The sequence below is a fragment of the Mytilus edulis genome, chromosome 9, assembly GCF_963676685.1.
Source record: "Mytilus edulis chromosome 9, xbMytEdul2.2, whole genome shotgun sequence".
NCBI lineage: Eukaryota > Metazoa > Mollusca > Bivalvia > Mytilida > Mytilidae > Mytilus > Mytilus edulis.
In genome coordinates, this window is record NC_092352.1 from 35,832,020 (window position 1) to 35,859,061 (window position 27,042).

The 27,042-nt window shown below is 30.6% G+C and overlaps 1 protein-coding gene across 1 annotated transcript in view; it reads right to left on the reverse strand.

The window, feature by feature from the left end:
• Positions 1 to 5,542: 5,542 nt before the first annotated feature.
• Positions 5,543 to 27,042, reverse strand: part of LOC139488246 (fas-binding factor 1 homolog) — a 35,334-nt gene continuing 13,834 nt past the window's right edge. Inside the window, exons 8-31 of the mRNA XM_071273728.1 lie at positions 26,027 to 26,131; positions 25,403 to 25,558; positions 24,743 to 24,835; positions 24,070 to 24,342; positions 23,713 to 23,803; positions 22,763 to 23,275; positions 22,304 to 22,393; positions 20,557 to 20,636; positions 19,826 to 20,097; positions 19,128 to 19,223; positions 18,456 to 18,533; positions 18,075 to 18,175; positions 17,647 to 17,694; positions 16,748 to 16,906; positions 16,406 to 16,513; positions 15,741 to 15,880; positions 15,028 to 15,146; positions 14,072 to 14,194; positions 13,409 to 13,552; positions 12,737 to 12,955; positions 11,609 to 11,746; positions 10,073 to 10,190; positions 9,300 to 9,475; positions 5,543 to 8,612 (exon numbers count right to left, since the gene is read on the reverse strand). Coding sequence (XP_071129829.1) covers positions 8,541 to 8,612; positions 9,300 to 9,475; positions 10,073 to 10,190; positions 11,609 to 11,746; positions 12,737 to 12,955; positions 13,409 to 13,552; positions 14,072 to 14,194; positions 15,028 to 15,146; positions 15,741 to 15,880; positions 16,406 to 16,513; positions 16,748 to 16,906; positions 17,647 to 17,694; positions 18,075 to 18,175; positions 18,456 to 18,533; positions 19,128 to 19,223; positions 19,826 to 20,097; positions 20,557 to 20,636; positions 22,304 to 22,393; positions 22,763 to 23,275; positions 23,713 to 23,803; positions 24,070 to 24,342; positions 24,743 to 24,835; positions 25,403 to 25,558; positions 26,027 to 26,131 — 3,512 coding nt within the window. The 3' untranslated portion in view covers positions 5,543 to 8,540. The remainder of the gene's footprint in view (positions 8,613 to 9,299; positions 9,476 to 10,072; positions 10,191 to 11,608; positions 11,747 to 12,736; positions 12,956 to 13,408; positions 13,553 to 14,071; positions 14,195 to 15,027; positions 15,147 to 15,740; positions 15,881 to 16,405; positions 16,514 to 16,747; positions 16,907 to 17,646; positions 17,695 to 18,074; positions 18,176 to 18,455; positions 18,534 to 19,127; positions 19,224 to 19,825; positions 20,098 to 20,556; positions 20,637 to 22,303; positions 22,394 to 22,762; positions 23,276 to 23,712; positions 23,804 to 24,069; positions 24,343 to 24,742; positions 24,836 to 25,402; positions 25,559 to 26,026; positions 26,132 to 27,042) is intronic.

Sequence of the window (27,042 nt, forward strand, 5' to 3'; positions counted from 1 at the left end):
AGCCATGACATAATGTATGCATACATGTATAGAATGTGATGTTTTAAAAAAAAATCATCACAAATTTAGTTAAGCATGGTAGGATATCAAAACTATACAATAGAAAAAACAACAAATTTGTATTCTTAATTATTTTTTCCTGTGTGAGGTATGCATGTTATTTTGTTGTAAAACCATGAAGGATCTATAGCACATAATATCCAATCGCGGAATAAAGGAGTAGGTTTGATAAGGCCCTGAAATGGCCCTGTTTTGTACCTAAAATTTCAAATTAGGATTTATTGACCAATATCACAATGAATTATAGGTAATACATTGACTAGATAGGAAATGAGCCTTTTTCTGGAAAATTTACGTTCCTGTGTTCTACTGATGACGTCACAAACAGTAGTTATTTTTATTTTCCATGAAAAATCAATGAAAATTGGTAAATCTTGCATTGATTATTGGACGGGAACATAGAGCGCATACATCGACAAAAAAGATCTTTGAACACAATGTTTGTAATGACATTTTGCATGTATAATTTGAATATTTAGTTTGCACTATATGTTTCCTGGTCCTAAATTTGGTTGACATCCAGCCAATTTTGTCAAATTTCGGCAAAAATTTAGACCTTTAATGGATGTAGAAATCAACGCTTTAGAATAAAACTTTGACACAATTAGTTATATTTTACCTTCTCATATAGTCTTAAAGACAACTTATAACATATTTTATCGTGTACCATTCAATTTTATAATCGGGACCAAATATGGCCCATACCGAACTTACTCCTTTAATGGAATAAAATGATTATGGAGGGACCAGGAATGATTATAAAATTTCATGGAATCATCATTTGATATCACTTACATCTTATTAATTTTTTATGCCCCACCTACGATAGTAGAGGGGCATTATGTTTTCTGGTCTGTGCGTCCGTCCGTCCGTTCGTTGTACCGTTCGTCCGTCTGTCCCGCTTCAGGTTAAAGTTTTTGGTCGAGGTAGTTTTTGATGAAGTTGAAGTCCAATCGACTTCAAACTTGGTACACATGTTCCCTATGATATGATCTTTCTAATTTTAATGCCAAGTTAGAGATTTTACCCCAATTTCACGGTCCACTGAACATAGAAAATGATAGTGCGAGTGGGGCATTCGTGTACTGAGGACACATTCTTGTTTTTTAGAATTTTAATTATTTATCTATGAAAACAAAATGCATGAGAAGAAAAATATAGTGTAAAAACTTTTGAAAATGGGACAAAATGGTTTTTTTTTTGTCATCCTAAGTTTTTTAATGTGATTGCATTGTGTGCATGAGTTTCAGAGTTATCCAATATGAAATAAACTTTGAATGATATGCAATTGAATTGTGCTAAATATTGACATATCAAGACTATCTACCAATTGAATGTGATTTGTATTATAGTTAGTTATTAATTGAACATGATTCCTTCCAATTTACTCATTTTTATTCACAATTTTGCATTCATTCTCAAACACACAAATGGCAAAAAAGGTTAAATTTTTCATAAGGCATTCTGAAATTTCATGACTTGCAAGTAAATTTACTAATAAGAATTTTTGTGTAATTTCAAATAAAAAGATGAAATAATATTGATTTAAAAGTTAAATAATGACTACATGTTGCACTAATGAGAAAGGAATATTGTTTTGAGTGTCTTGGTGAAAACCACCTCATTAATCTTTGTTTTGTTAAACTTACTGAGAGGTACTATCAATAATTTTTGTGTTGACCTTTAAAATTATTTTGTTAATCTTTTAATTTGTATAGAATGAAATTCAAAACAGTGTGGCTGTGGCCTTTGATTGACACATTAAATTCATCCATTGACTGGAACAATTTACGTGAACGTTTGTCTGTAACGACCACTGTTCACGACGTACCTATGATAGACATTTAAACTGTGGGGTCACCAAAGGTTTCTTAACGCCTTTAATTATAAAATAATTCGAAAAATTAATCAGGAATAACCTTTATGCTTTGATTTATATAATTGATATAAATCAAAACATCGTGTTATTTCTGATTAATTTTTCGAATTACTTTATTAAGGTGTTGTGAACCTTTGGTGACCCCATAGTTTAAGTGTCTTTAAAAAGTACATAGTGAGCAGTGGTCGTTACATACAAACGTTCACCTAAATTGTCCCAGACAATGGATGAATTTAATGTGTCAATCAATAGCCACAGCCACACTGTTTTGAATTTCATTCTATTATATAATAGTTCATATTGTTGGTTATTTAAAAAAAAAAGACAAAGAAAAAAAAGATGGAATGAAGATTATTTTGTTGAAAATATCTGTATTTTTATAATAATTTGGAAATAGAAATGTTTGTTTGGAGTTTTTAAATTATCACTTTCAGATCCTGATATTTCTTAGCCACATTTTACATTTGTAAAGCTTCTAGTTGATATAAAATTTCAACTGTTGGAACGATTTTTAATCAATTTATAAATAAAAATCTATTAATTTTAATACAAATAATGTAAACAGAGTCACAAATAACCTTGAAGCTAACAAGTTTATGATGCAGTACCATACATATTATAATGTGGATTCATTTTTATTCGTGGTATATCAATTTGCGTGGATTTCGTGGGTAAAGGTGAATCACGAATTCAAATGTTCAACGAAATACGAATGTTCTGTATGTAGACTATGGCAAACCATGAAATCAAATATCAACCAAAATGCAATGTTTCCTGAAATGAAGAAAATTGATATCCACGAAAATAAATGAATCCACAGTATATCTTAGAATAGTAAAGAACTTATAATGGTGCACATGACTCACAGTATCAATGTAGAATTTTGTTGTGTAGAAATCAACTATCTGAACTTATTTCAGAAAATTATAGGTGCTAATGTAGAGTAGATTAAGGAGGATAAGTTCTTCTTAAATTGTGAAAATATAACTATTGCACACACATATTAATAAACAGATTTTGTCAGAATATTTTTAATTTTTTGTTGTTGCTATTTAAGTCAGTTATAATTTATTTTTAATTTGAATTCCATTATTGGAACATTTTGTTGTGACTTCATGTTTTTAATTGATTTCTTTATTTTGGTTTTATTTCTGTAAATCAGTCTGCATTAAACATTTCCACTTTGATCAATTTTCTTTATTTTTATTTTACTTATACTCTAGTTATATTATATCCCAACTCCTGGCTATATAAGTATACAGTAACCCAACTCTCAGTTAGGGCTATATTGCATTCTCTTTGATCATTTATTTTTTGTCTGTCAATCCCTTAATTCAGCAAATATTTCTATCCCATTTTACCTAGATAATACAAAACAGACTTTGCACATTCACAACTCCAATGGACGTAAACACTTTTTGAAATTTCTGTTCATGTCTTCAAACTGTTCAACTGATATCAAGTGTTGTCTTTACAACATCATGTTGAAATGTCTTGCCTGCTTTTATTTATGACAATTTATGTTGAAAATATTAATATTAAGGTCTGTTATATGACGGTTTCACTACAAGTATCACACCAATAATCCTTTTAATGAGGCCAAGGTTAGATTAACCCTGCAAGACACACATGTACATCTTTCCATCATACCATATATAACATATATATATAGCATGTAAAGTTGGCTATTTTCTTATAGTATCCATGTAAAGACCTTAATATACAAACTGAACATTGAATATTCCTTTGAGTTCAGGATTTTGAACCATAAAAATACAGAGGTGGATTAAGAGGTTTTTTAAGGGGGCTGGCCCCCCTATTGTGAAAAAAAATGGGTTGAGTATATAGGCAATTACTGAAGCATGATTGGAGCTGCCCCTCTCAGGAAAATTTCTAGATCCGCCACTGAAATGGGGTCAGATGAATCCTTGAAGTCAAAATGTACACCATGCATTCACTCCATACACAAGGAAAGTTGACATACTACTTAAAGTATCAGATAAATTATAGAACCATGAAAAATCAGCATTGACCAAAGAACCATAAATTTGACCTTAGATTTACACTCAGACTGTCTTTCAGTCTGGCAAATCAGTTTTCAACACTTTTTTTCTTCATGCTTGAAGATATTGGTTGATATTTGTTGTTTCGTTTTAGCATGACAAATGACTGATCAAGTTTGGTTTTTTTTTCCAGTCTTGTGATTTATTACAGAGTTATGGTCCTTTGGCTTACAACAATCACAAAAATAATATAATCAGTTTTCCACACTTTTTTTGTCATTTTTGAAGATATTGATTTGATATATATAATTGTTATATAGTTTTATCATGATGAGTTACAGTTCAAGTTTGAATGTTGTTCTGCTCTAATGATTTTGTGCAGAGTTAAGGTCCTTTGACTTAGAAAATTCACCCAAATAATTAGTTTTCCACACCTTTTGGTCATGGTTAAAGGCAATTCACAGATTAATTCAAATTTTGTTCTAGTTTGATGATTTTGTGCAGAGTGATGGTCCTTGGACTTAATTAACACCATGACAAGTTATAGATCAAGTTGGACAATTTCTGAACATAAACTCTGTAAAATAAGCATCTTCAGACAAGGTACCTTCGAAATATGAAGCTTTATAACAATTAGTTTATGCTGTTGCTGGATTGTAATCCTATGTCTTTGGGACTTTCTTTGCATGAGTGACCAAAAATGAAAAGACAAACCAGTCTATATAATACTATGCAGAAAGTTGAAGATTAAAAAATATGAACAATCCAAAATCTTTGGATGAACATCTGTGCTTCAGAACGATATGCTGTTTCTATTCCCCTAGTGGCAGGTGTCCTGTTGCTATTGACAAGCAAAGGACTGGCTTCTGAATTAACAAATGGAACATATCTTTAGTCTTGTTTAATAGCCATCAATGATCGAAGTCCTTAAAACATTACATGAGTCTGGCAAAATAGTGTTTACTGTACTGAGTACTGAGTCTTACCTTGACCTACTTGAGTGAAAAATTTGCTAAAGGCCATTTTACATGTCTGATAAGATATAATTCTCATATCCCCTTCACATACCGAATATAAAAGACCCATTACGTATAATTCTTATCCAACTAAAACTTCACATGACCACTGGCTTGTATAATGAGTTCAAGGACATGTGGCAATGACTGACTGACATAGTCTCATTACAAACATCCCCTAAACAACTTGTTATTCACCTTGGTGCAAGCTTAGTTCCCCATAGAATATTACCAAATCTTATCTACCACAGCTTTCACTGTAAGCATGCCAAAAATCAAAAACATATCGCTTTTATCATCAAGGCAGTTGTAAACAAGAATGTGTCCATCATTTTCTATGTTCAGTTGACCGTGAAATTGGGTTCAAAAATTTAATTTAAATTAAATTATAAAAATCATATCATAGGGAGCATGTGTACTAAGTTTAAAGTTGATTGGACTTCAAATTCATTAAAAACTACCTCAACCAAAAGCTTTAACCTGAAGATGAACAGACGGACAAACAATTGGACCCACAAACCAGAAAAGATAATGCCCCTCTACTATCATAGGTGATGCATAAAACTTTTAAAAGAACAAACATATACTTGTATAATTTTTTTTAATAAATATTGATATCACAGACTATCTCAAGTATAAAACTTGTAAAATTCACAACAGTAAAATTATACCAAAATAATATTTTGATACAACTAACATGACTTAAGTGACATTGATGAAAAAATATAAATTTTATTGGATTTGTGCTTTACCTGTATTCGTCATATGCTGCACTAATACATTCAATGTTAACAATGTCACAACCAAAATTCATGAAAAGTATATGAGTCATGTTTGTTTTCAGGTATATTAAAAAAACTAAATCAGTAAATCAAACAAAATTTTAAGCTTAGAAACATAAGAAAATCTACTGTTTCAAGTCCATAGAAACCTAAAAAACAAAAAGCTTAAAAAAAATAAAAAACTTAGCAATGCTCCACACATTCATTAAAGTGTAAATCCTGATACCCGCCCATAATGAATACTTGTAATTAAAACAAAACATTAGGTGCAGATGCTTGATTTCACAATTTAATTTGCAGTCAGTTGTATTTTGGATGACAATGGTGATCTAAATGAAGATTTCTGTTGGAGCTGCTAGCTATGACGTACAATTTACATCATAAAACACTTTGGTTTTTAACCGGATTTTTGTGACAAAAATGTCGGTTATTGATTCAGGGATGTACGGCAGTCGGGCGGCAACCAAATGTTGTCTGTGCATTTACTCATCAACCGTTCAACCAAAGCTTTTAAAATTTCAATATGTTGTTACTGACAACAAAATGAAGGTCAGGTTCAATAATGACGATTTTGACTTTTACCGTTCAGGAGTTATGGTTCTTGAAAGATTGAAAAATGGCATTTCAAGTCGTGTCTGTGCATTTGCGCATGAACTGTTCAACCAAAGCTTCCCAAATTTTAATATGTTGTTACTGATGACAAAAGTGAGGTCAAGTTCAAAAATGACGATTTTGACTTTTACTGTTCAGGAGTAATGGTTCTTGAAAGATTGAAAAATGGTGTTTCCAGTCGTGTAGGTGCATTTACTCATGAACTATTCCACCAAAGCTTTTCAAATTTTAATATGTTGTTTCTGATGACAAAATGGAGGTCAAGTTCAATAATGTTGATTTTGACTTTTACCGTTCAATAGTTATGGTTCCTGAAAGATTGAAAAATGGTGTTTTCATTCATATTGTTGCATTTACTCATGAACCATTCAACCTAAGCTTTTCAAATTTTAATTTGTTGGTACTGATGACAAAATGGAGGTCAAATTTTATATTGACGATTTTCACTTTCACTGTTCATCAGTTATAGTTTTTTGATATTGCCAGGACAAAAAATAAATGTTAATAAATCCGGTTTGCTGTCATTGTGACAGCCTCTTGTTCAGAATTTATACTTAAAAAAACTAAATCACTGCCATTTTAATCTATCATATGCTTCTAACGCAAAAAAACTTCTTATCCTATTAACCAGCTAATATGTTACTTCATATAATGAGATTTAGTTCCTACAACCCTGAATTTGTGCAATGCTGAAAAGACATAATATTTTCATTTAATTCAAAACCAATAAGACGATTTAATTCTATGATAACTAAAAAATAAGTAAACATCAAAATATATAAAACTGTAAAACATTCAATACTTGACAAAACTATCTTGATATAAGAAAAATGTAGCATTGCTATCAAATTTCTTGCTTTCATATTGATTGTGTACTCTTTACTAGTGTAGCCATTGTGTAAGTTCACAAAACTGAAGACAAAGCATGTAACAATAACTTAAAATCTAACTCATAAGCAATACACTATTTTTCAGCTCATTACACATTTATTCAAGTTTAATTACTTGCTGCAAACTTGCTTTACATAATACATTTATAGACTAGTAATACATGTACATACAATGAAATGGCAATGTAAAATTCACCAGATGTGTTTCCAATTTTAATGTTCATCTTGATTGGATAAACCACAAATTTCAGGGTATCAATTCCACTATTTATGTCATAAAGACATTTTGTGACTGATTTTAAGATTTATGATTCAACAGTGCTTTTTTTCTGATACAAAAGTTATTGACTATTGTTGGTCATCTCAACAAGATTGATTTTAAGGCAAAAGTTAGAAAAGCAATCAATTTGAGATGACAAATGATAATCTGTTTATCGCTATTTCACTTATGACAATGTTGTTAATTTCTCTGACACTGGCATGTGCACCCTTAGTTTCTAGCAATAATTATTCATATCACTCTACTGTGATGAAAAAGGAAATTATCAGTCAGTAAAATCAAAGGAAAATTTTGTAAAATAGCAATAAATGGTGCAAAATATCAACTAAAATTAATATGCAATATAAACAACAAAATAATTGTATAAATACAAAACATGGACGGCACTTGATCCTTTGTGACGCAAAATGTTTTATGAGTACAATGTATATCAATGACATTGGAAGATTTTTAACACATATCTATTGTTTGAATAAGTACACACTTACATTTGAAAATATGAGAATCATAAATTATACATCAAAATCAAACAATTTCAATTCTAAAACTTCAATCAGACTTTGAAAATTCCTTTCAGCAGATCATTTGATGTTGGAAGTTACTTAACTAAAGTTTTACTATTCCTAGTGAGATACATAAGAATGTTTTGCATCGAAATATTAACAATATGGCGGCAAATACGATAGCAACATTTATAAAATAACAAAGAGAACCTACTTTCAATACTACAATCATTCTATTAAAGCACATTTCAAGTTTGAAAAAAAAATTCCTTTAAATGTATATTTTCTCTTTGATGAAGTTCTTCCACAACTGTATAAAATATTTTCAGTACTGAACACTTTTTTTCATATCTGAATCACACAACAGTTGCAGATTATATCTGACAATCATACTTCAAATAAAAACACCGTCTCAACATTTTAACATTAAGTTTTTTAGACAGAAAAAACACTGTTATTGTATAAAACTTCACAGTATTAACTTGGCACATTACTGATTCTTTTAACATTCATATTCATGGATTACTGTATGGCATCTGTTTCAGGGTATATAAAAATAAACTTTCTTCTTCTAAATATTTCTGATCCTGGAATGTAAAGGAAATCATGTAAAAATATACTGGAAAGCAGTTATTGAATGTACAGATTATCTTAAAATTTTATACAAACAATTTTAAACAATTTAAGTTCATAAAATTTGGAATTGTATCTACGCTCTAAATATTCAAACTTGTATATCTTAAAATAAATTGCTGTAGAAATCTCAAAATTTTAAATATTTGGACCATTTTTTTTCATAATAAAAAGTTATGCTTCTATTATCCTAACTCCATTGTGTGAATTTGTAATAATATTAAATATAAGCAATTGTAATTATATCTCTGTGAAACTGCATGTAGCCACAGACAATTTGAAGATAGAAATATGCTTAATATAATTAAGTCCGTTAGTTTTCTCGTTTGAAATGTTTTAATGGCATTTTGGCGCCTTTTATAGCTGACTATTGGGTTTGGGCTTTGCTCATTGTTGAAGATGGTGACTTTTAGCTATTAACTTCTGTGTCATTTGATCTCATGTGGAGAGTTGTCTCCTTGGCATCCATACCACATCTTCTTTTTTGTAAAATAAATAAATAACAAATATTTATTATGAATTTTCTAGACATATATAACACTTAACACTTCATTATGTATATTTAAACAAGACTCAAGCTATTTGTCAATGAAAAGCATCTGTTTTGTTCTAATACTTTAAAATTTTGGTCCATAGAATACCTTAAAAGCTTCCATTTTCCACATTCTGATAGATCGGTCAGCCTTTATAGATTCTGTGACTGAATTAAGTGACACATGCCCTGATTGTGGACGTGAGGTATTTTGGTAATGTACAGGATAAGTTGTGGCTGGCACACCAGGAAATTGGTCACTAACTGTCCCATTAGTCATATGACCTATGAAATAAAAAAAAATAAACTGATTAAACTATAGTATGGCAATCACTATAGTACTACTTCATTTTGTAAAGCATGTACTTAAAAGTAAACCTGGCATAAATGTGCATTGATTTCACTACTTTGAATGTAATCACAAATGGATCAGAATCTGTTTACCCTTCCGAGCACATATAATCATCCACCAGTTTTTGGTGGGGCTAGTTTCTACACTTTTAGTTTAGATGTCTCCTTGGTGTCTTCTGTCTCTTTATTTAGCTTTTGTTGTACTTCCTTAACTTTCCAAGTCTCTTCTTTTAAATAAGCAGTTGTCAAAATTGTGAAAATAAAATAAACACACCATATATCCTTATCATTTTGTTTGATTATCGTTGCTTATCTTTCAATGTATATTTTTTATAAATCATTAGCATTGGATCATCAACCTTCAACTTATCACAACCGTCTTACACTTTACAGACATGGCATACTTGTAAATTTAGATTACCAAACCAATTTAGTGGAAAGAAGTTGACAACCTATTTATTCAAATCTTATAAATCATCTTTAGTTTTATTTGAAAAGCAATATTATTCAACTGTTCCTATAATGACTTACCATTTGTCTGCATTACAACCATTTTATTCCCTGATGACGGTGATCTACAGTTAGGACATAGAGCAGCACTTCTCAAGTTTTCTACTTCCTTCTTTTCTTTTGATAGTCTGAGTCTTTCCTGAAATACACATGAAATATATTTAAAATACAATCACATATTTATATACCCTACAAAACCTTTTTGTTATAAAAATCTTATCAAAAGTGCTCCTGTTTTTAAAACAAGCATAACTACTCCCATATGTTTTTTCTTTTGACATTTGAGTCTTCCTGAAATACACATGAAGTATGTTACAATTATTTCATGATATACACTTCTTAAAACTGTGTATAAACATCTTACTAAAAATGTTCCTGTTTTAAAACAATCATGGGTACTCCATAATGCTTTTCATTCTTGGATATATCTATTTGTTATCTATTAGTGGCTGTTCAGAAGTTAGTAGGACATTTTCAATTACTGTGGATTCATTAATATTCGTGGATTTTGTGGGTACAGGAGAACCACGAAATTCAATATTCAACGAATTGCAAATTTTCTATAGGAATGTATGCAGACTTTACAATAAACAGCTGCGCCATGAGCCACGTCTTGTGTGGAAGTTTTATGCAATAATCGTAAATAGTTTCTGAGAAAGTTTTAAGCAATAACCATATATTGTTTTTTAGACACGGCGCGACATTTGAAACCCCAACCCTGTTTTTTTTTTACAAACTAAATATCACTAGAATAAAATTTTGAATCAAAACCAAAAATTATACAGATCTTTAGATTAATATAACAAAGAAGTGTGTCAAGTTTTAAGCAAAAATCATAAATTATTTTTGAGATACGGTGTGACATGTAACAAAAACCTCCCCTGTTTAACAAGTTACTCAATAACTCAAAAATGAAACTTTGAATCATCTCCAAAAAGTATATAGATCTTAAGATTAATATAACAAAAACATTTGTAAAGTTTTAAGCAATAATCATAAATCGTTTTTGAGATATGGCGCGACATGTATAAAAACCTCTCCCTTTTTTACAAAATACTCAATAATTCAAAAATGAAATTTTGAATCATCACCAAAAAGTATACAGATATTAAGATTAATATAACTAAGAAGTCTTTAAAGTTTTAAGCCATTATCAAGAATCGTTTTTGAGATACAGTGCGACATATGAAAAAAACACACCCCTGTTTTAGTTACGAAGTGCCGTAACTCAAAAAGTTTAAATCTTATTTTCACCAAAAAGTATACAGATCATTTGACCATCATAAGAAACAACTATATTAAGATTCATGAAATTTGGATAAGTTGTTCTTAAGTTACGGTGCAACATGTTTATGCCAGCCAGACAGACGGACTGACAGACGGACAGACGGACGGACACCGGACATTTGTATACCATAATACGTCCCGTCAAAATTTTGAAGGGCGTATAAAAACCACAAAATTAGATAGCCACGAATTTGCAAGTTTTCCTCAAACCACAAAATTGGTACCCACGAAAACTAAATGAATCCACAGTACTTTGACTTGAGTACTTACCTCGGATATTTGTTTCTCTTTATTCTGTAGCGACTGCATCTGTTTATGTATTTTATCCAGCCTCTGATTCTCCTCAGCCTCTATTCTCTGTGAAGCCTCTAATGCCATCATTCCTTCTTCATATTTACTATTGGCTTCCTATAAAACCAAAATCATGAATAAAGCTGTTTTCAACGGAATAATCAAATCATTTGTATTAGTGTTGTTAACATTTGTTACAGGATTGATTACAGCAGACTGCATTGAGTGTATAGGTAATGGTAATATCTTTGGTTAGCTTGCTTGCTAGCTCAACCGTGAAAGCATTATAAGGTAAGGTAAACTACCCTCCTTTCGAGGTAGCCTAGTCCTACATACAGGTAGATAGTTTATCTGTCGGACTAGTCTACCCCTAAAGGAGGATACTTTACCTTACCTAATTATGACTTTACGGTTCAGCTAGCAAGCAAGCTAACCAAATATAGCACCTTTACCTACACACTCAATGCATTCGTCTGTAATTGTTGGTGTTTAATGCCACTTTCAGCACTTCATTGGTGTGATCAGTTTTTATTGATGTAGGAAGCAGAAATGCACGTAGAGAAACAAGACTTTCAGAAGGAATACTGACAATTCTGGTCAATTAAGGTGGCTCGGGACTATTCGACTGCGCATAATTTCACGCATGAATTACAAAAGTATTTGTCGTAAATTCGATATATTTTTATTTTAAAATATTTTGATTGATTAGAAATGTTAAATTATTGCTGTTATGTGATTAATAGAATATTTTCGTTATTATTTGTATTTGTTAAATGGTCAAAATGACATTTCACCCATTTTCACCATTTTTCCGCCAAAACTCAACCTCAGTGCTGACAGGCTAGTCATATGGTAGAAAAATTCTTATACTACTCGGTCACTGAGGTACCCTAAATAGGTTATAGAAGAATGGTAAATTAAGGGATATGGAAAAGTCCAGAAATATCTTAGACTTTAAGGTCATCTATATAGTTTATTCACTTAATTTATTTTGGAATCTTGAAATTACTAAATTCAATACTTAAATACTAAAACAACAAATGAAAACTTTCTAAGGCTTGTCAGTGGGAGGTAATCTCTATATGTTTAGCCTTAAAAAATACATACTAAATAATATTCATCCACTTGTTCAGATTTTTCTTTGATTAACTGTGCATGTTCTATCAGTTCATCTTCCTTGGCTTTTTGTTTAGCTTTCTCTGATTGAAGTTTGCTTCCTTCTTCTTCTATTCTTTGTTCTTCTTTCGTTAATTCTTCCTTTCTGCTATATGATTTATTCTTCTCTTCTGATATAACTTTCATAATGGCATCAAATTCTGTCTTAGCCTAAATGAAACACAAAATCAGCTATCAATTTTGTAATCAAAATTTTGCTTCACATCTTCATGTGGTACATACTATAAAGTTACTGCTTCATAAAATCAACAAACAATATGGTAATCATAACTACCAACTAAGATGATACATTCAGTACCATTAACAAACAAAACTTTCAAAACTCAAAACTGGCAAATTTATGGACAGTGTGAATTAGAGTTTAAAGTTGGTTACAAACATCTATCTGAAAATATGGAAAGCCTTTAGAAACATATAAAAAACACAATTCATAAAGATACTAGGCTTATAATTTTTACACCAGACACATGTTTCTTATCTGTGACATTTAAATTACAAAATTTAAAAGGCCAAATAACATATGAAGTCAGGGAGTAGGTACCCAAGATCTAAATATACAAGTCAAGAGTGAAGAAAACATTATTATATATAACCCTGGTTTACCTGAGAAAGTTTGACAGTATAATTTTCCAGGTCATCTCTGCGTGTTTTCTGTGTCACCATAAATTGCGTTCTTTCTTCTGCTAAGGCCTGTCTTTCTCTGTGTAGTTGTGTTAAAACAGATTTCTGTTCTTCTAATAGTGATTCCTATCAAACAATGCAAGAATATAGTCAAAAATATATCTTTTAAAGAGATCACAAAAAGCAATAGTTCACAAAATTAAATATTCACATACAAGCAAAAATCATGTCAGTAGTTTGGAAACATTATTTTCTTTTGACTGCAAAACATAAAATTTGATAACAGTTATCAAAAGGCTGTCTTACAAACACTCTGAAAACATGATTATTAAATTTAATAGTGCTTTTATTAAACACAAATAAATTCCATATTTTATTAAAGAGTACACAAGAAATTCTTTATTGAACCAACATGAAAGGTTATAATTCTTATTTAATGCATAAAATTAAAGTTTGCAGGATTTTCAGGCTTTTCATTATTTTTCTTAAATTATAGGCATTTTTAGGCTGTAAATGTGAGAAATATCCTTCTATGCTTTTATCTAGTTTTCAAGGTGAGGTGAGTACCACTGTGGTGAGAACCCTGAACAATTGCCCTTTTTTAAATAACTATGTATTATAACGTAAATTATGTACAATACATACCCTGATTTTTTCAATATTAGTCCTTTCTCTGGCTTGTTGTTCTGTCCACAGTCGTCTCTCTTCCTCTAGCGTAGTCTGTAAACTCTGCATTCTGTTGTGTTCTTGTTTTAAACTCCATCTTTCCTGTAGGACAAAATAATCATATTATTAAATAATGAAAAAAATAGAGTAAGTAAGCTTAAAAGAGTATCACTTGCATAAGATATAAAGTATACTGTGGATTCATTTATTTTCGTGGGTACCAATTTTCGTGGTTTGAGGAAAACTTGCATATTAGTGAATATTTAAATTAAATGTACCCACGAAATTCAAAAAATTAGTATCCAACAAATATTAATGAATTCACAGTAACAGAAAACTGTATAAACTGAATTCAGACAAAACCAAACATCAGATTCAACCCACCAAATTTTATAAGTCCTGATGCATTGTTAGTGGAGTATTTTGATTGACATTGCATAAACCAAACTCTCTAAAAACTGAATACTGAACTCTTATTTACGTCCCTTCTCATTAGGTAAACTTTATTTTTTTTTGTACTGTTCACATAATCTTCACCTTTAAAAAATTGATAACCACCTAAAATCAGTGTTTAAATTGGGATGTTATTCTGGTGACGTTTACTGATAACTGTGCACTGAGTAAATGTGAATTGGTGTATTTATTAAAGTATCCTCCATTTGAAATGGAAACTCCACAGTGGAATAATACCAAGGAAAGTTCAATACCCTCAGCACAATAGAGTTGATAGCTGAATAGTAGAAAATATCAAAACATTAAATCCTGTTTGTTTTGCAAAATTATTTTGACGTGTCTCATCAGAGGAGGAGAGACAAATATTTGCATAGTGATCAGTGAATTCAAAGCATGAGAGCCAAGTCCAAAACTTTGTAGCCTTGGTTCATGGACCCCTGATTATCTTAAGATAGTTGTTTCAAGTGAGAATGAGAACTCACCTCATCATGTACTCTGCTTTGCTCTCTGATTTGTGTTTCCAATCTTGTAATTAGATCCTCTAAACGTTTTCTTTCATTGTCATTATCATCTTGCTGCTTTCTTAGTCTTTCTTGTAATACTGTAATACAGAGTTAAATTTGTAGTTAACTACTTCAATTAATGATAAAATTAGTTAAAGGGAATACTTTTCCATTTTTATGACTGCACAAATATAATTTGTTAAATTCTTTTATTTTTTGTGACAATTATAAAGGCAAGGCATTTAACAATATTAATTATATATGGTAGAATAAACTCTTCCTAAAAATTAAAATGCATATACCAGTACTTCATACAATTAAATGGAATAGGTGTATTGATATGATAGAATGAAGATCATAAAGTCTTTACAAACAAACTAGTTACCAAATTTATTGATGCTGTCATCACCAAAAGAATAATTTTTAAGACATATTTGACAGATATCTGGTTTTAATGGATACCAATGGATGTAAACAGCTTTTTTATTAAGGAGCCAGGTGATGCCTAACTTCAGGTGCAGGATTTTATCCCAGCTTTGAAGACCCATTGCTGGCCTTCAGCTGTTATCTGTTCTTTGGTCGGGTTGTTGTCTCTTTCACATATTCCCAATTTCCATTCTCAATTTTATTAATACAATGTACATGAATGCAATAAAACTTATTCTGTATTCATTCTGAGTTTTGTATCTTACTTTTTAATTGTTCATCTTTAGATCTGATAGCTATCTCTCGTTCATCCATTCCCATACTATGCCACTGATCTAACTTTTTCTGAAGTTCTCCAACATCTCTAGCATTAGTCTGTATCATTTCTACAGCTACTGCCAATGATCTGAAAAATTTCAACATTTCATGTAATTAAGACTTTCAGCTAATCAGAATATAGTATTAACAGGGAATGTTGCTGAACTAAATCAAACTTGTTTCAGCTGTTTTGCTGGTATGTTTTCTAAAAAATGGATACAAAAAGAAAGAAGGTATCTTTTTCATTGGAAACAGTGGTTGTTGTTTATTGCTGTATATCATATCTGTTTCTTGTTATTTGTTTTGTACATTAATCAGCTGTCAGTTTTCTCGTTTGAATTGTTTTACACTTGTCATTTCAGGGCCTTTTATAGCTGACTATGTGGTATGAGTTTTGCTCATTGTTGAAAGCCGTACGGTGACCTATAGTTGTTAACTTCTATGTCATATGGCCTCTTGTGGAGAGTTGTCTCATTAGCAGTCATTCCACATCTTATTATTTTTATATAGTCTCTATTTGCCTTTAAATGACTTGTATCTAACTGTCATTCCTAGGTGGTAGTATCATGTGAATTGCTTTGGCTTGTATTTGACTATCTAGTCTAACCTTTACCTGGTAGTATCATGTGATATAGCTACCGCCTCTATTTGACTGTTTTTAGCAGACTTTAACCTTTGAATTGATTCTTCATGATCCTTCCTCAATTGTTCAATTGCATTCCTACAAAAAAAAAGTTGCAAAATGTAAATGTCAATAACCCTTAAATCACTACTAAAATTATGAATGCAAGTTTTTATTATTGCAAACCTGATTTTGCCACGTTTTCGTATTAATATATATACATCACGATATTTTCTGAATTTACAGCATGCAATAAAATAATATACAACTTTTTATTTTGACAAAACCATATCAAAAGAAGAATGATTTTTTTTCAAAAAGATGGTCATTTACCTATGAATTTCTTTAACTTTGGAGAGATCTTCCATTTTTTCTCTTTCTATCTCCTCTATCTTTTTAAAGTTCTGTGTGATTATATCTGACTTGTCTTGTTCTATTCCTCTTATTTTAGTTAGATGTTGTGACATCATATATTCATTTTCTTCTCTCAGTCTGAAATCATTAAAATAAAATATTATACTTGCATTTATATATATACACAGTATCAGTATATATTACTAATCTGATATTAGAGCTTAAAAAAAACAAAAAAACAAAAACTTTAAGTAGAACTCATAGTTGACTATTCATTGAGCTAAACTTAGAAAGATAAATCATTTGGAAAAACTATATGAGAGGTGTAGAATGTTATTAAGAACTAACCAGATGCTCTGCAGGGCGCAGCTTGATACGACCGAAGAGGTCAAACCCTGGACAGTTGGGGCAAGTATGGACACAACATTCAAGCTTGATACAGCTCTGAATTTGGATTGTGATTAAAAGTTGATACAGAATGAATGTGGTCTAAGAACTTAAAACAAATTAAATTGGACATTTACCTATTATGGTCCAATATCCAAAATCTAAATACATGGTTAGATTCAGCATATCAAAGAACCCCAGGAATTCTTTTTTGATGAAATCATCAATTTGAATGAGTTGCTGATACAGTGTAACAATAATTTACAAAAAGACAGGGTCATTGAAAAGTTAACATCCTCATGCATTTCTAGAATTTCAGCATTTGAAAATTCATATTTTCTATACACTAATATGTGCTTTTTCACACGTTCCTAAAATTAATGAAACAAAAAGAATATGACGAAAAACAAACTGATACTTATAATTATTTTGGTTCATTTTTCATGTTGAAAAAACATAATCTGTCATTTGCATTACATAATAGCTTGTACCTTTTCTCTTTACTTGTGTGTGTTTCTTCTAACATCTGTAATCTTGTACTGGAAATAGAATAATTAAACGTTAACATATAGAGTGCTATCTCTACAATTACATCTTACCATTATATACCTTTTCTTACTTTGGAAGAGGTTATTCAAGCAGATATCTATAATTAAAGGTTATTCCTTACCTAAACCCAACATGTATAGGTCATAAATATTCCCTCTTTAAATAAAAGATATGCAGTATCAAATATTTCAATAAGGATTCACTTCTTTCCTTTCATTTGTTTTACATTTGACAATAAGTGTCCTTTCCTTTAAGTTCTATCAACAGAATCTGATGTTTTAGGCTTACTTTATATGTTCAGGTGGCCTATCCACACAAAATACAATAAAAAGCAATACATCAGGGATAATATGATCTAACCATAACTTACTTGTAAGAACTCTCTATATCTTTTATTTCATCTTGATGTCTCCTCTTAGTTGATTCTAATAAAGAATTGGCACAATCTATTTCTATCTCTAGTTTTCTTATCTGAGAATAGAATACATTTAACATGCAATGATGTATTTTACAATAAAGCTTAAGATATAAAATATTAGAAAACAGAAAAAGTTGTTTAATTATTATATTAAGCAAGAAAGACACCACAAACTTTTTTGAAGATACTTCAGCAGAGAAATATCATTGATATAATACAGCAGATTTTCACTGAAGAACCAATACTAAGTTAATGCATGTAGAACAGGCCAAAACTATACGGTAGCTTAATAAACACATTAACATTAGTTTAACTGATATTTAAAAACCTTACCCTTGCCTCTGGGTCCATTCCAAGTGTCATACCACTATTTCTTGCAAATGTGTCTGACTGTACACTAGACATTGGTTGCTGAAATAAGGTAGTAAATACATGTATAAATAAGATGCAGAATGATAGAACAAAGCATGTCGACAAGTTAAAGTAAACAAATGTATATAAAAGATATTTAAGGATACATTACAGTGCTTAAGATAGTAATGTGTTAACAGTAATAATCCTCATACACAAATGTGAATGCAAATTAATAATAAATTCAAAGAAACCATAACTCTGAAGGAGCTAAGGTTGAATGATGCAGATGATGGATTGGTGTATAACTTTAAGTGGCAAATATTACATGTACCAGTATACATATCAGAAATGTGATATCAATATGCACCCTTCTTAGTACCAGACTGATCAACAAAGTCAGATTTATAAGCTGCAAGGTATTTATAGAACATTGGGGAAACACATCAACCTATCCCAGACCCTACAAGACTCTTTGCTCATACTCTTAAATGCTGTGTGTTAAGCAGAGAAGCTGCTTTTAAAGATTTTTAAACTGACCCACATAGGGATTGAACCCATGACCTCGTCAACTCTTGTAGGCAGCAAAAGAGTAGACTAATATTCCCATATGATTTATACAGGTGTGACATAAATATGATCAATCATTTTTACCTGTGTCTGAAGCATTTGTTGATATTGTTGTTGTTGTAGTTGTAGAAATGCTTGCATCTGTTGTTGTGACATCTGATCTGATGGATAGCTTCCTTTCTGCAGATATAAGAAAAGATTATCAATATTTTTCTTTGAAAAAATCTTTATCAAAATTTTAGAAATTTAGAGTGGAAGTTATTAATCTTAAAATGATACATAGAGAATTTAGGTAGGTCTAAAGATAAAGTGACATGAATCAACTGACAAGCTGTTCTATTTAAAAAAAAAAATTTAAATACCATTTCTTATTTCTTTAATTAACAGTTTCTTCTGAAAGTCAGATTTGTATTACACTATCATAGTACATACAATATTAATCAAATTTGAACAATACTCCAAAAGTGCTTATATATTTTTCAAGTTTAAAGATGAAAGTTTGAAAATCTGTCTTTGAACTTTAATATTGCTTTAAAAATCATGTCACTCAATAGATGATGACACAATTATATTTTTTTATTTTGCACAAAATTGGCACACTAAAAATTGTAAAGTCACTGATTTATTTTGGGAGGAAGGGGGGCATTTTGTCTTAACATATATTTTTTTAGGTAAGTTGTACATGTATTGAGTTCCTAGGAAACCCTCCAGTCTAAGAACAGTTTATATTTTTGAATAGTTCTTCTTTCTGTTACATTTATCTTTTTCTCCCTAATTTTTACCTCAGGACTACTCTGAAGTCTGGCCTCTTTTTGTCTCTGCTTATCTGCCATACTGAAGTTAAAGAAATCAGTAGTTCTTGTTTCAGATTCTGGTTTACTGGACAGAAAATCTGGTTCCTGTCTATGTGACAGGAAGTTAGGCTCTGGTTTGGAAGACTGGAAAGTTGATTCTGATTGGTTGGACAGAAAATCATGCTGACTGATATCCTTTTGCTGTAGTTGGGTTGATGGATGTTCAGATATTTTTACATCGTCAGAAATGGAAGACTGTCCTGTAAACATGATTTAAGATACAATATACATACTGCGAATTCACAAATAATGCAACGTTTTTCTTGATACTGGTGAACATCTAAATAAATTAAGTCTTTTCTTTATGATTTTTGTTTTAGTAACAACATTACCAGGAATAATATTTCAGTATTGTTGGTTGTGGAATATTTGCAATGCACAGACGATCTGAATTTATAGCATGTATAGCATTTATTGCAAACCAAAGTTATCTCCTCTTGGTTATGGTATTTAAACTTTTGTTAAGACTCTGAAAAATTTTCATTAGGTTCGCAATAAATTGTAAATTATAATTCTCAGTAATTTTGAATAGTAGTACATTTTTAATAGTAAAGGTAAACATTGTGTTAGTATAAATGTTAAAAAAATGTAAACATTATCATTGTTGTAATTAATGTCATAGCTTTTATATAAAATCACACAAAGAATTTAGAGCCTACTTTGAAATGAAAGGTCTGCTCCTCTATCTGCACTACCAGATCTTGAATTCTTTCTTCTGGAACCTGATTCCCATGTTGGTCTACAAAAGCAATATTAATCTTTACTCATTACACTATGTCTGTGATAGTAATATAAAGGTGATCAATCTGACATTCTACCATATTGAGATTTATTTCCTTTTTGGGATTGTGTCTTAATATAAAGTACAGGTTCAATATCACGTAAATTTTTCAAATAAAAAATATTGGAAGTCACCTCACTTCTTAAAATGATTTGCCTCAATATCTATTGGCCACATCTCTTTTGGGACGACATCAAAAGTTCAATGTAGGATAAAAATTCATATAGTTTTTTTCACTGACACCCCTCCCCCCACTAAACCCCCTTTAACCTTATTTGGGAATTGACCAATAAGGATATATTCAAAATCGATGTCAATTAAACAAAAATTGCAGCAATTTTGACCCCCACTCCCCAAACTATTTGAATTAAGTTTTTTATCCTTCATTGATTTTTTAATGTCGTCCCTTATTGAAAAGGATCTATTTTATAGGGCACCATTATAATAGATTTTAGGGTTGTTTTAAAAAATGAAATTAATTAAAACCAAATGATTCCTAAATTTTCAAATGATTTGAACTATTGAACCCTTAAAACCTATATTCAGGACCACACAAAGTAACAATTCATCTGTATTTCTTTACATGTGTCAAACAATATCTTAATGTAGTTTTTTTATTGAATGTTAATTAAAAATTTTCTTTCCAGTCAAAAGCATTTGCATAAACAAACACAACCTTTAATAAATAGTAAAGCCTTTATTATTATTCAAAACAAACAGCAGTTTTGCATTGTTCATCAAAAAGTTATATGAAATCATTACATGTTATAACACATCTCATATCAGCCATTAAAATTATTTTTGCAACAGATAATGAATTCAGCAAACAAACACACTTCTAAAATAAATTTGATTTGCAGCAACAAAATTTCTGTTTCAAATTTTGTATTTCAGACTAATTCAAATAGACTATAAGTAATACGAAAAAGGCTCTCAAATTGATATCCTACAAATTCAGGCCCTGCATAGTTGGTCAATCAGTTTGGAGGTCAGAAAATTGATATTGACAATTTTTGGGGTTGAAATAAGCCTTCTTGAAACTCTATAAATTGGTGTTGCAGGGATCTTAAACATACCACTAATCTATCAATGTCGATGAAATGAATCATTTGTCAATTTGTAAAATGATAATGACGTGCTTAAATTTAAAAAAAAATATATTGCAAGTAATCACTTTTATTGCAATTCAAAGAACTCACAAAACTGTTTACCCTTAAGTTTGATGTTTGTTATGCATGCATTCACTTTAATAAAATACATAAAAAAAACAATGAATTGCATTAAATATCACAGCAAAAATTCACTGAACATACATTTTACTGAAACCCTGAACTACTTTCTTTTTAACTGAACGTTCCTTTACATGATGTTTGCTCCTGAAATACAGTTAATTTATTGATTGATTTTTTAAGTTCTTTTTTCCCTTCTCTGTAACAGAGTAAACATCTTGAGCATAAAAACATATTTAAGTACCATAAATAGTCTTTTCGTAAACATTAGACAAAATTATAGAATAAGCTTGATATAACAGTTGTGTATTTTGTATTTCATATTAAGAATAGTTTTAGTAAGATTTTTTTTTAAAAATCTATGCAAAATGTATAGACTTTCTTTTATTTACTTACGTATGGTCTATCTTAGCTGGAGTAGAAAATAAATCTTTTTGTGATTCTGATACACGACTTCCACCAAACAAAGGAGAATCTGGTGTTTTTCTGTTAGAATAAAAAACATGCATGTAAATAAACAAGGCAACTGTCATGGAAAGAAATAGTTTGTTTTAGTGTCATTAGGTTGCAGTCTTATTGACATATACCCCATAATCCTTTTAATCATATATACAATTCTACCAAAAAGTATATCAAAAAATTTCTTATGAGATTATGTATTGCATTTATAATAGGTGTTTAAGAGTGTTCGAGATTTGGCTCATTCTAATCAATAAAGAAATTTGGTATCAATAATACCATTTTTGAAAAGGAAATAGAGAAATTGAATATTGAAACTATGAATTATAAGGGTGATACTTAAGAGAAAAACTCTTCACTCTGTAAATAAGACAAAGTGAAAACAAAGTAACATACTTTAACATTGAATCTAAATCAACTTCACCACCAAGACCTAGATAATCGTCAGGTGACTGATCCACTTCAACTGGTTTCTGTTCAAACTTCAGGTGATCTGGTACTTTAGACTGAGGTGGGTTAACAGCGGCAAGTCTCTGCTCTCCCGTTCCTGGTCTAACTTCAGGCTGTTTTGGCTTCATCCATTCAAAGCCATCATCCTCATCGTCTTTCAAACCTAAATACTCAAACGGGTCAACTTTAGGTTTGTTCATTGTTTTTGATGGTGTTTTAGCAACTGGTGGTGTTGATGATTTTAAGGCATTAGTGGGCTCTTTAGAAGGAGCATCCTTTATTTGGGACTCTTTAGCCGGGGTTGTTTCATCTTTGCCTACCGTTTCTTTGGTGGGTGTAGATCTTGGGGAAGGACTCATGTGGTCAAGCCACTCCATTCCTTCTGGTTTCTTGGTAGCAGGTGATCTCCCTCTAGATGGAGGTTTATCAAAACCAAAAATATCATCTTCATCTTGAAATCTACAAAAGGTGCAATAACTTATTTTGAATAACTGTAAACAATCTGACTTCCACATATATTTGTTTTCTCTATTTAGCTTCTTCCAGCTGACTTAACATGTTTTGACTTTGTTGACTTATTTTACAAAAAAGATTGATGATTGTTAAATTCACAAAGATGTATATTTGCATTATTTTTTGACTGGTTTGAATCCCATTTACCAAATGTAAATATATTGTTCTTAAATGTACAGTTATAATTCTGAGTTGTTTGCAGTATTTTTATGTTTGATAAGCTTGAAGAAACTTAATTTATTTGAGTGTTTGCTTAAAAAATTGTCATGAAAAACTATTGTTTTTAATTGAATCTGAAACTGTTTCCTTTTGTACTACATGTTGAATTGTTGTATGTCACTTGAGGAATACTATAGGAAGGAAAAAAAATAAAAGTAAAATACCTGACAGATCTACGAGAACCTGGTCTTGAGCCCCCACTAGCTGATCCTGCTGAAGGCATGTAACTACCAAAGGCATAATCTTCTTCATCTTCTGTAAAATACCATCAACCAATTATCTCTTTATTTTCATTTAATAATAAGTTGCATTATTGATATGAGTAACCTTGGTCAGTCCTTTATTAAGTCATAAAGTCATCTTATTATAATTCTAAAATCAAATTTAGCTTCTCCATTAGAACTTAAAAAGATTTGATAACAAATGATCATAAGAAAATCTTACCTATACATTTATATATTCTTATAAAAATAACATTTTAAAAAGTTTTACATGTTTTATGTGTTTGCCTAAAAAGTTACCTTCATCAGGCTGTGTATATTTCTTATCTAGTACAAATTCCTTCCTCTCTTTTGTTTCCAAATGTTTTGTGACATTGCTGTCTTTTCCAAGTAATTTGTCAAACATTCTTGGTGCTGGCTTTTCTTCAGAATCACTATCAAAATCTTCTATCTCTGGCTTTGGTTTAGAGGCTGTTGATGGTGCTGAGCCTTTGTCTTCTATACCTAACCCTCCCAAGAAATCATCATCATCACTGAATATACCAGCATCTTCCTTCTTCTTACTAGCTGCAACTGTAAAATTTCACACACATATATATATTTTTTGCTTTCATATACAAAGGAAGTAATCAATATTTTTTTTGTGAATCAAATCCTTGTTTTCCTGTCTTAAATTACTTTCTGATGTGTTTTTTAAGGTTTGAATTAGTTTTCAAATTCATCACCAAAAAAAAACTTAAATTATATTTTATTTTCATCCATTTAAAAATAACAAAATGAAGGCTTGTGCCTTGAAACTTTTATTAAAAATCTGAGCTTTTGTACAAAGAATTCAATTTTGTGATATTTTCACTTCTTGAGCATCCCATGTTGCTTCATAAGAAGTCAGATACAAAGAGTAATTTTCAACAATATGGACTAGAAGGAAGCATTACTTTGAAATAAGATAATATAAGCAATATAAAAAGATTACCTTGTTTAGATACTGCTGTTTCAGGCTCTTCGTCAACCTTTTTGTCACTTCCACTCCTTGTAGGAGGTCTATCATACAGATTCTTCCTTGGTTCTGTAATCATCAAAATATTTGGTGTTAAGGATGTACTTAGGTGTGGTTTTGGAATTTGTGTCAAATGTTCAGACTCCTTGCTGTTTTTTCATACAATACATGTAATAAATATTTTGCCCCATAACACCCATTTATTTTTTCATACAAGACTTAATAGCTCATGAAAGGCCATTTACCAAAATTTTAGAAGATTCTTAATTTTCTTTCTTTTGTTTTGAGACCTATTAATACCAATGCAAATATAAGGTAAAAGTCTGAGTCAGCCTTTTCCCGCCATATCTTAAATCTCAAATATCTCGAAAAGGAGGTCCATGATCTATCAATATTTTTAGCTTATTGTTATCCTTAATTGATGCTCTACCAGCTTATAGCATCAATTTTAACTTCTTAATTTATTAATTTTGACCTAACCTCAACTAAGGTTGGTTTGTTATGCACAGTATTCATGTATCAATCTATTACTTTTTAAATCAAAGTCAAATTTTAAATAATCATTATTTACTCAACTTTCATCATCCACAAATGTAGTGTTAAACAAATGAGATACATAATCATCAACTATAATACCTTCAACAACTTTAACAGGTTCTGGTTCTTGTTTTTTGACAACTGGTTCCTCCTTCTTTTTCAATGAGGATCTTTTAGCTGCAGGTTTTGTGGCCCAGGAATCATCATCTTCATCATCACTTAATAAACCAGCTAAAGGATCATCTTCATTAAACTCTGCAATATAATATCAACTGTAATTCAATTTTCTTTCAAAGATTCACCAGAGTGTGCTTTACATTCAGGTGTGTTTAATTCAAGGAGAAAAACTCTCCTTCCACAAAAGAAAGGATGTGTGCATTTTTTTTTTTATTATTATTTTATTTCACCCAAAAAAATATTTGAGGGGAAGGGTGCTGCCAATTTCAATTACTAAAACTGTCATAAATTTTGAAGATTTGTGCTAAAAATCATGGTTTTACAAAAATTCCTCTTCATCATTACGTCATTAATGACACAATTGGTAAAATTATTTTTTAACTGAAACAATAAGACAATTTAACATATGTTTTCATCAAGTTTTCATAACATTATCACAGTGAAAATTTCCAGATTTTGAGGGCCAAAATTATGAGGTAGTGAACCAAATTCTTTTTATTTCTCCTTCATAATCAATCCTCTTCATGGCCATATTTATATCCTTACCTCCAAAATCAAACTTTGGTTTGGCCTTTGGTACAGTTCCTGGTCTTTCTGTTGGTGGTGTTGCACCTGGCCTTAAACTCTCTGATCCGTTACCATTATATATGTCTAAAAGAAAACACATTTTATGTTTACAAATTGTATCTGTTATTTTTACATCAATACAATATATGTAATATAAAATTGGTATTAAACAGGCCTAAATTTGTTGCATATAAATGTATAAAAAAATATTTTATCAACAATTTTTATTTATAAATAATTATTTCTTTCTTTCAGTGCAACATCTAGACAGAAAATTGAACCAGCAGACCTAACTTAGAAATCTGACATCTGAAAATTATACACAAGAGTGCACACACTGAAATGTCTTGCCTTCTTTAAGAATCATTGATATTATGTTGATAGTCCTAAGTATAAAGCGTTATTACAACTGTCACATAAACTTAACATTAAACAAGATAGTTAAACAAAGACCAATGAACCATGAAAATGAGGTCAAGGTCAGATGAACCATGCCAGGCAGACATGTACAGCTAACAATGCTTCCATACAACAAATATAGTTGACCTATTACTTATAGTTTAAGAAAAATAGACCAAAACACAAAAACTTAACACTGTCCAATGAACCGTGCAATTGAGGTCATGGTCAAATAAAACCTGCGGGACTAACATATAGATCATAATATATTTCCATACACCAAATATAGTTGACCTTTGGCATATAATATTAGATAAAAATATCAAAACTTAAAAACTTAACTTTGACCAATGAACCATGAAAATGAGGTCAAGGTCAGATGACATCTGCCCGCTAGACATGTACACCTTACAATCATTCCATACAACAAATATAGTAGACCTATTGCATAAAGTATGAGAAAAACAGACCAAAACACAAAAACTTAACTATAACCACTGAACCATGAAAATGAGGTCAAGGTCAGATGACACCTGCCAGTTGGACATGTACACCTTCCAGTCCTTCCATACACCAAATATACTAGCCCTATTGCT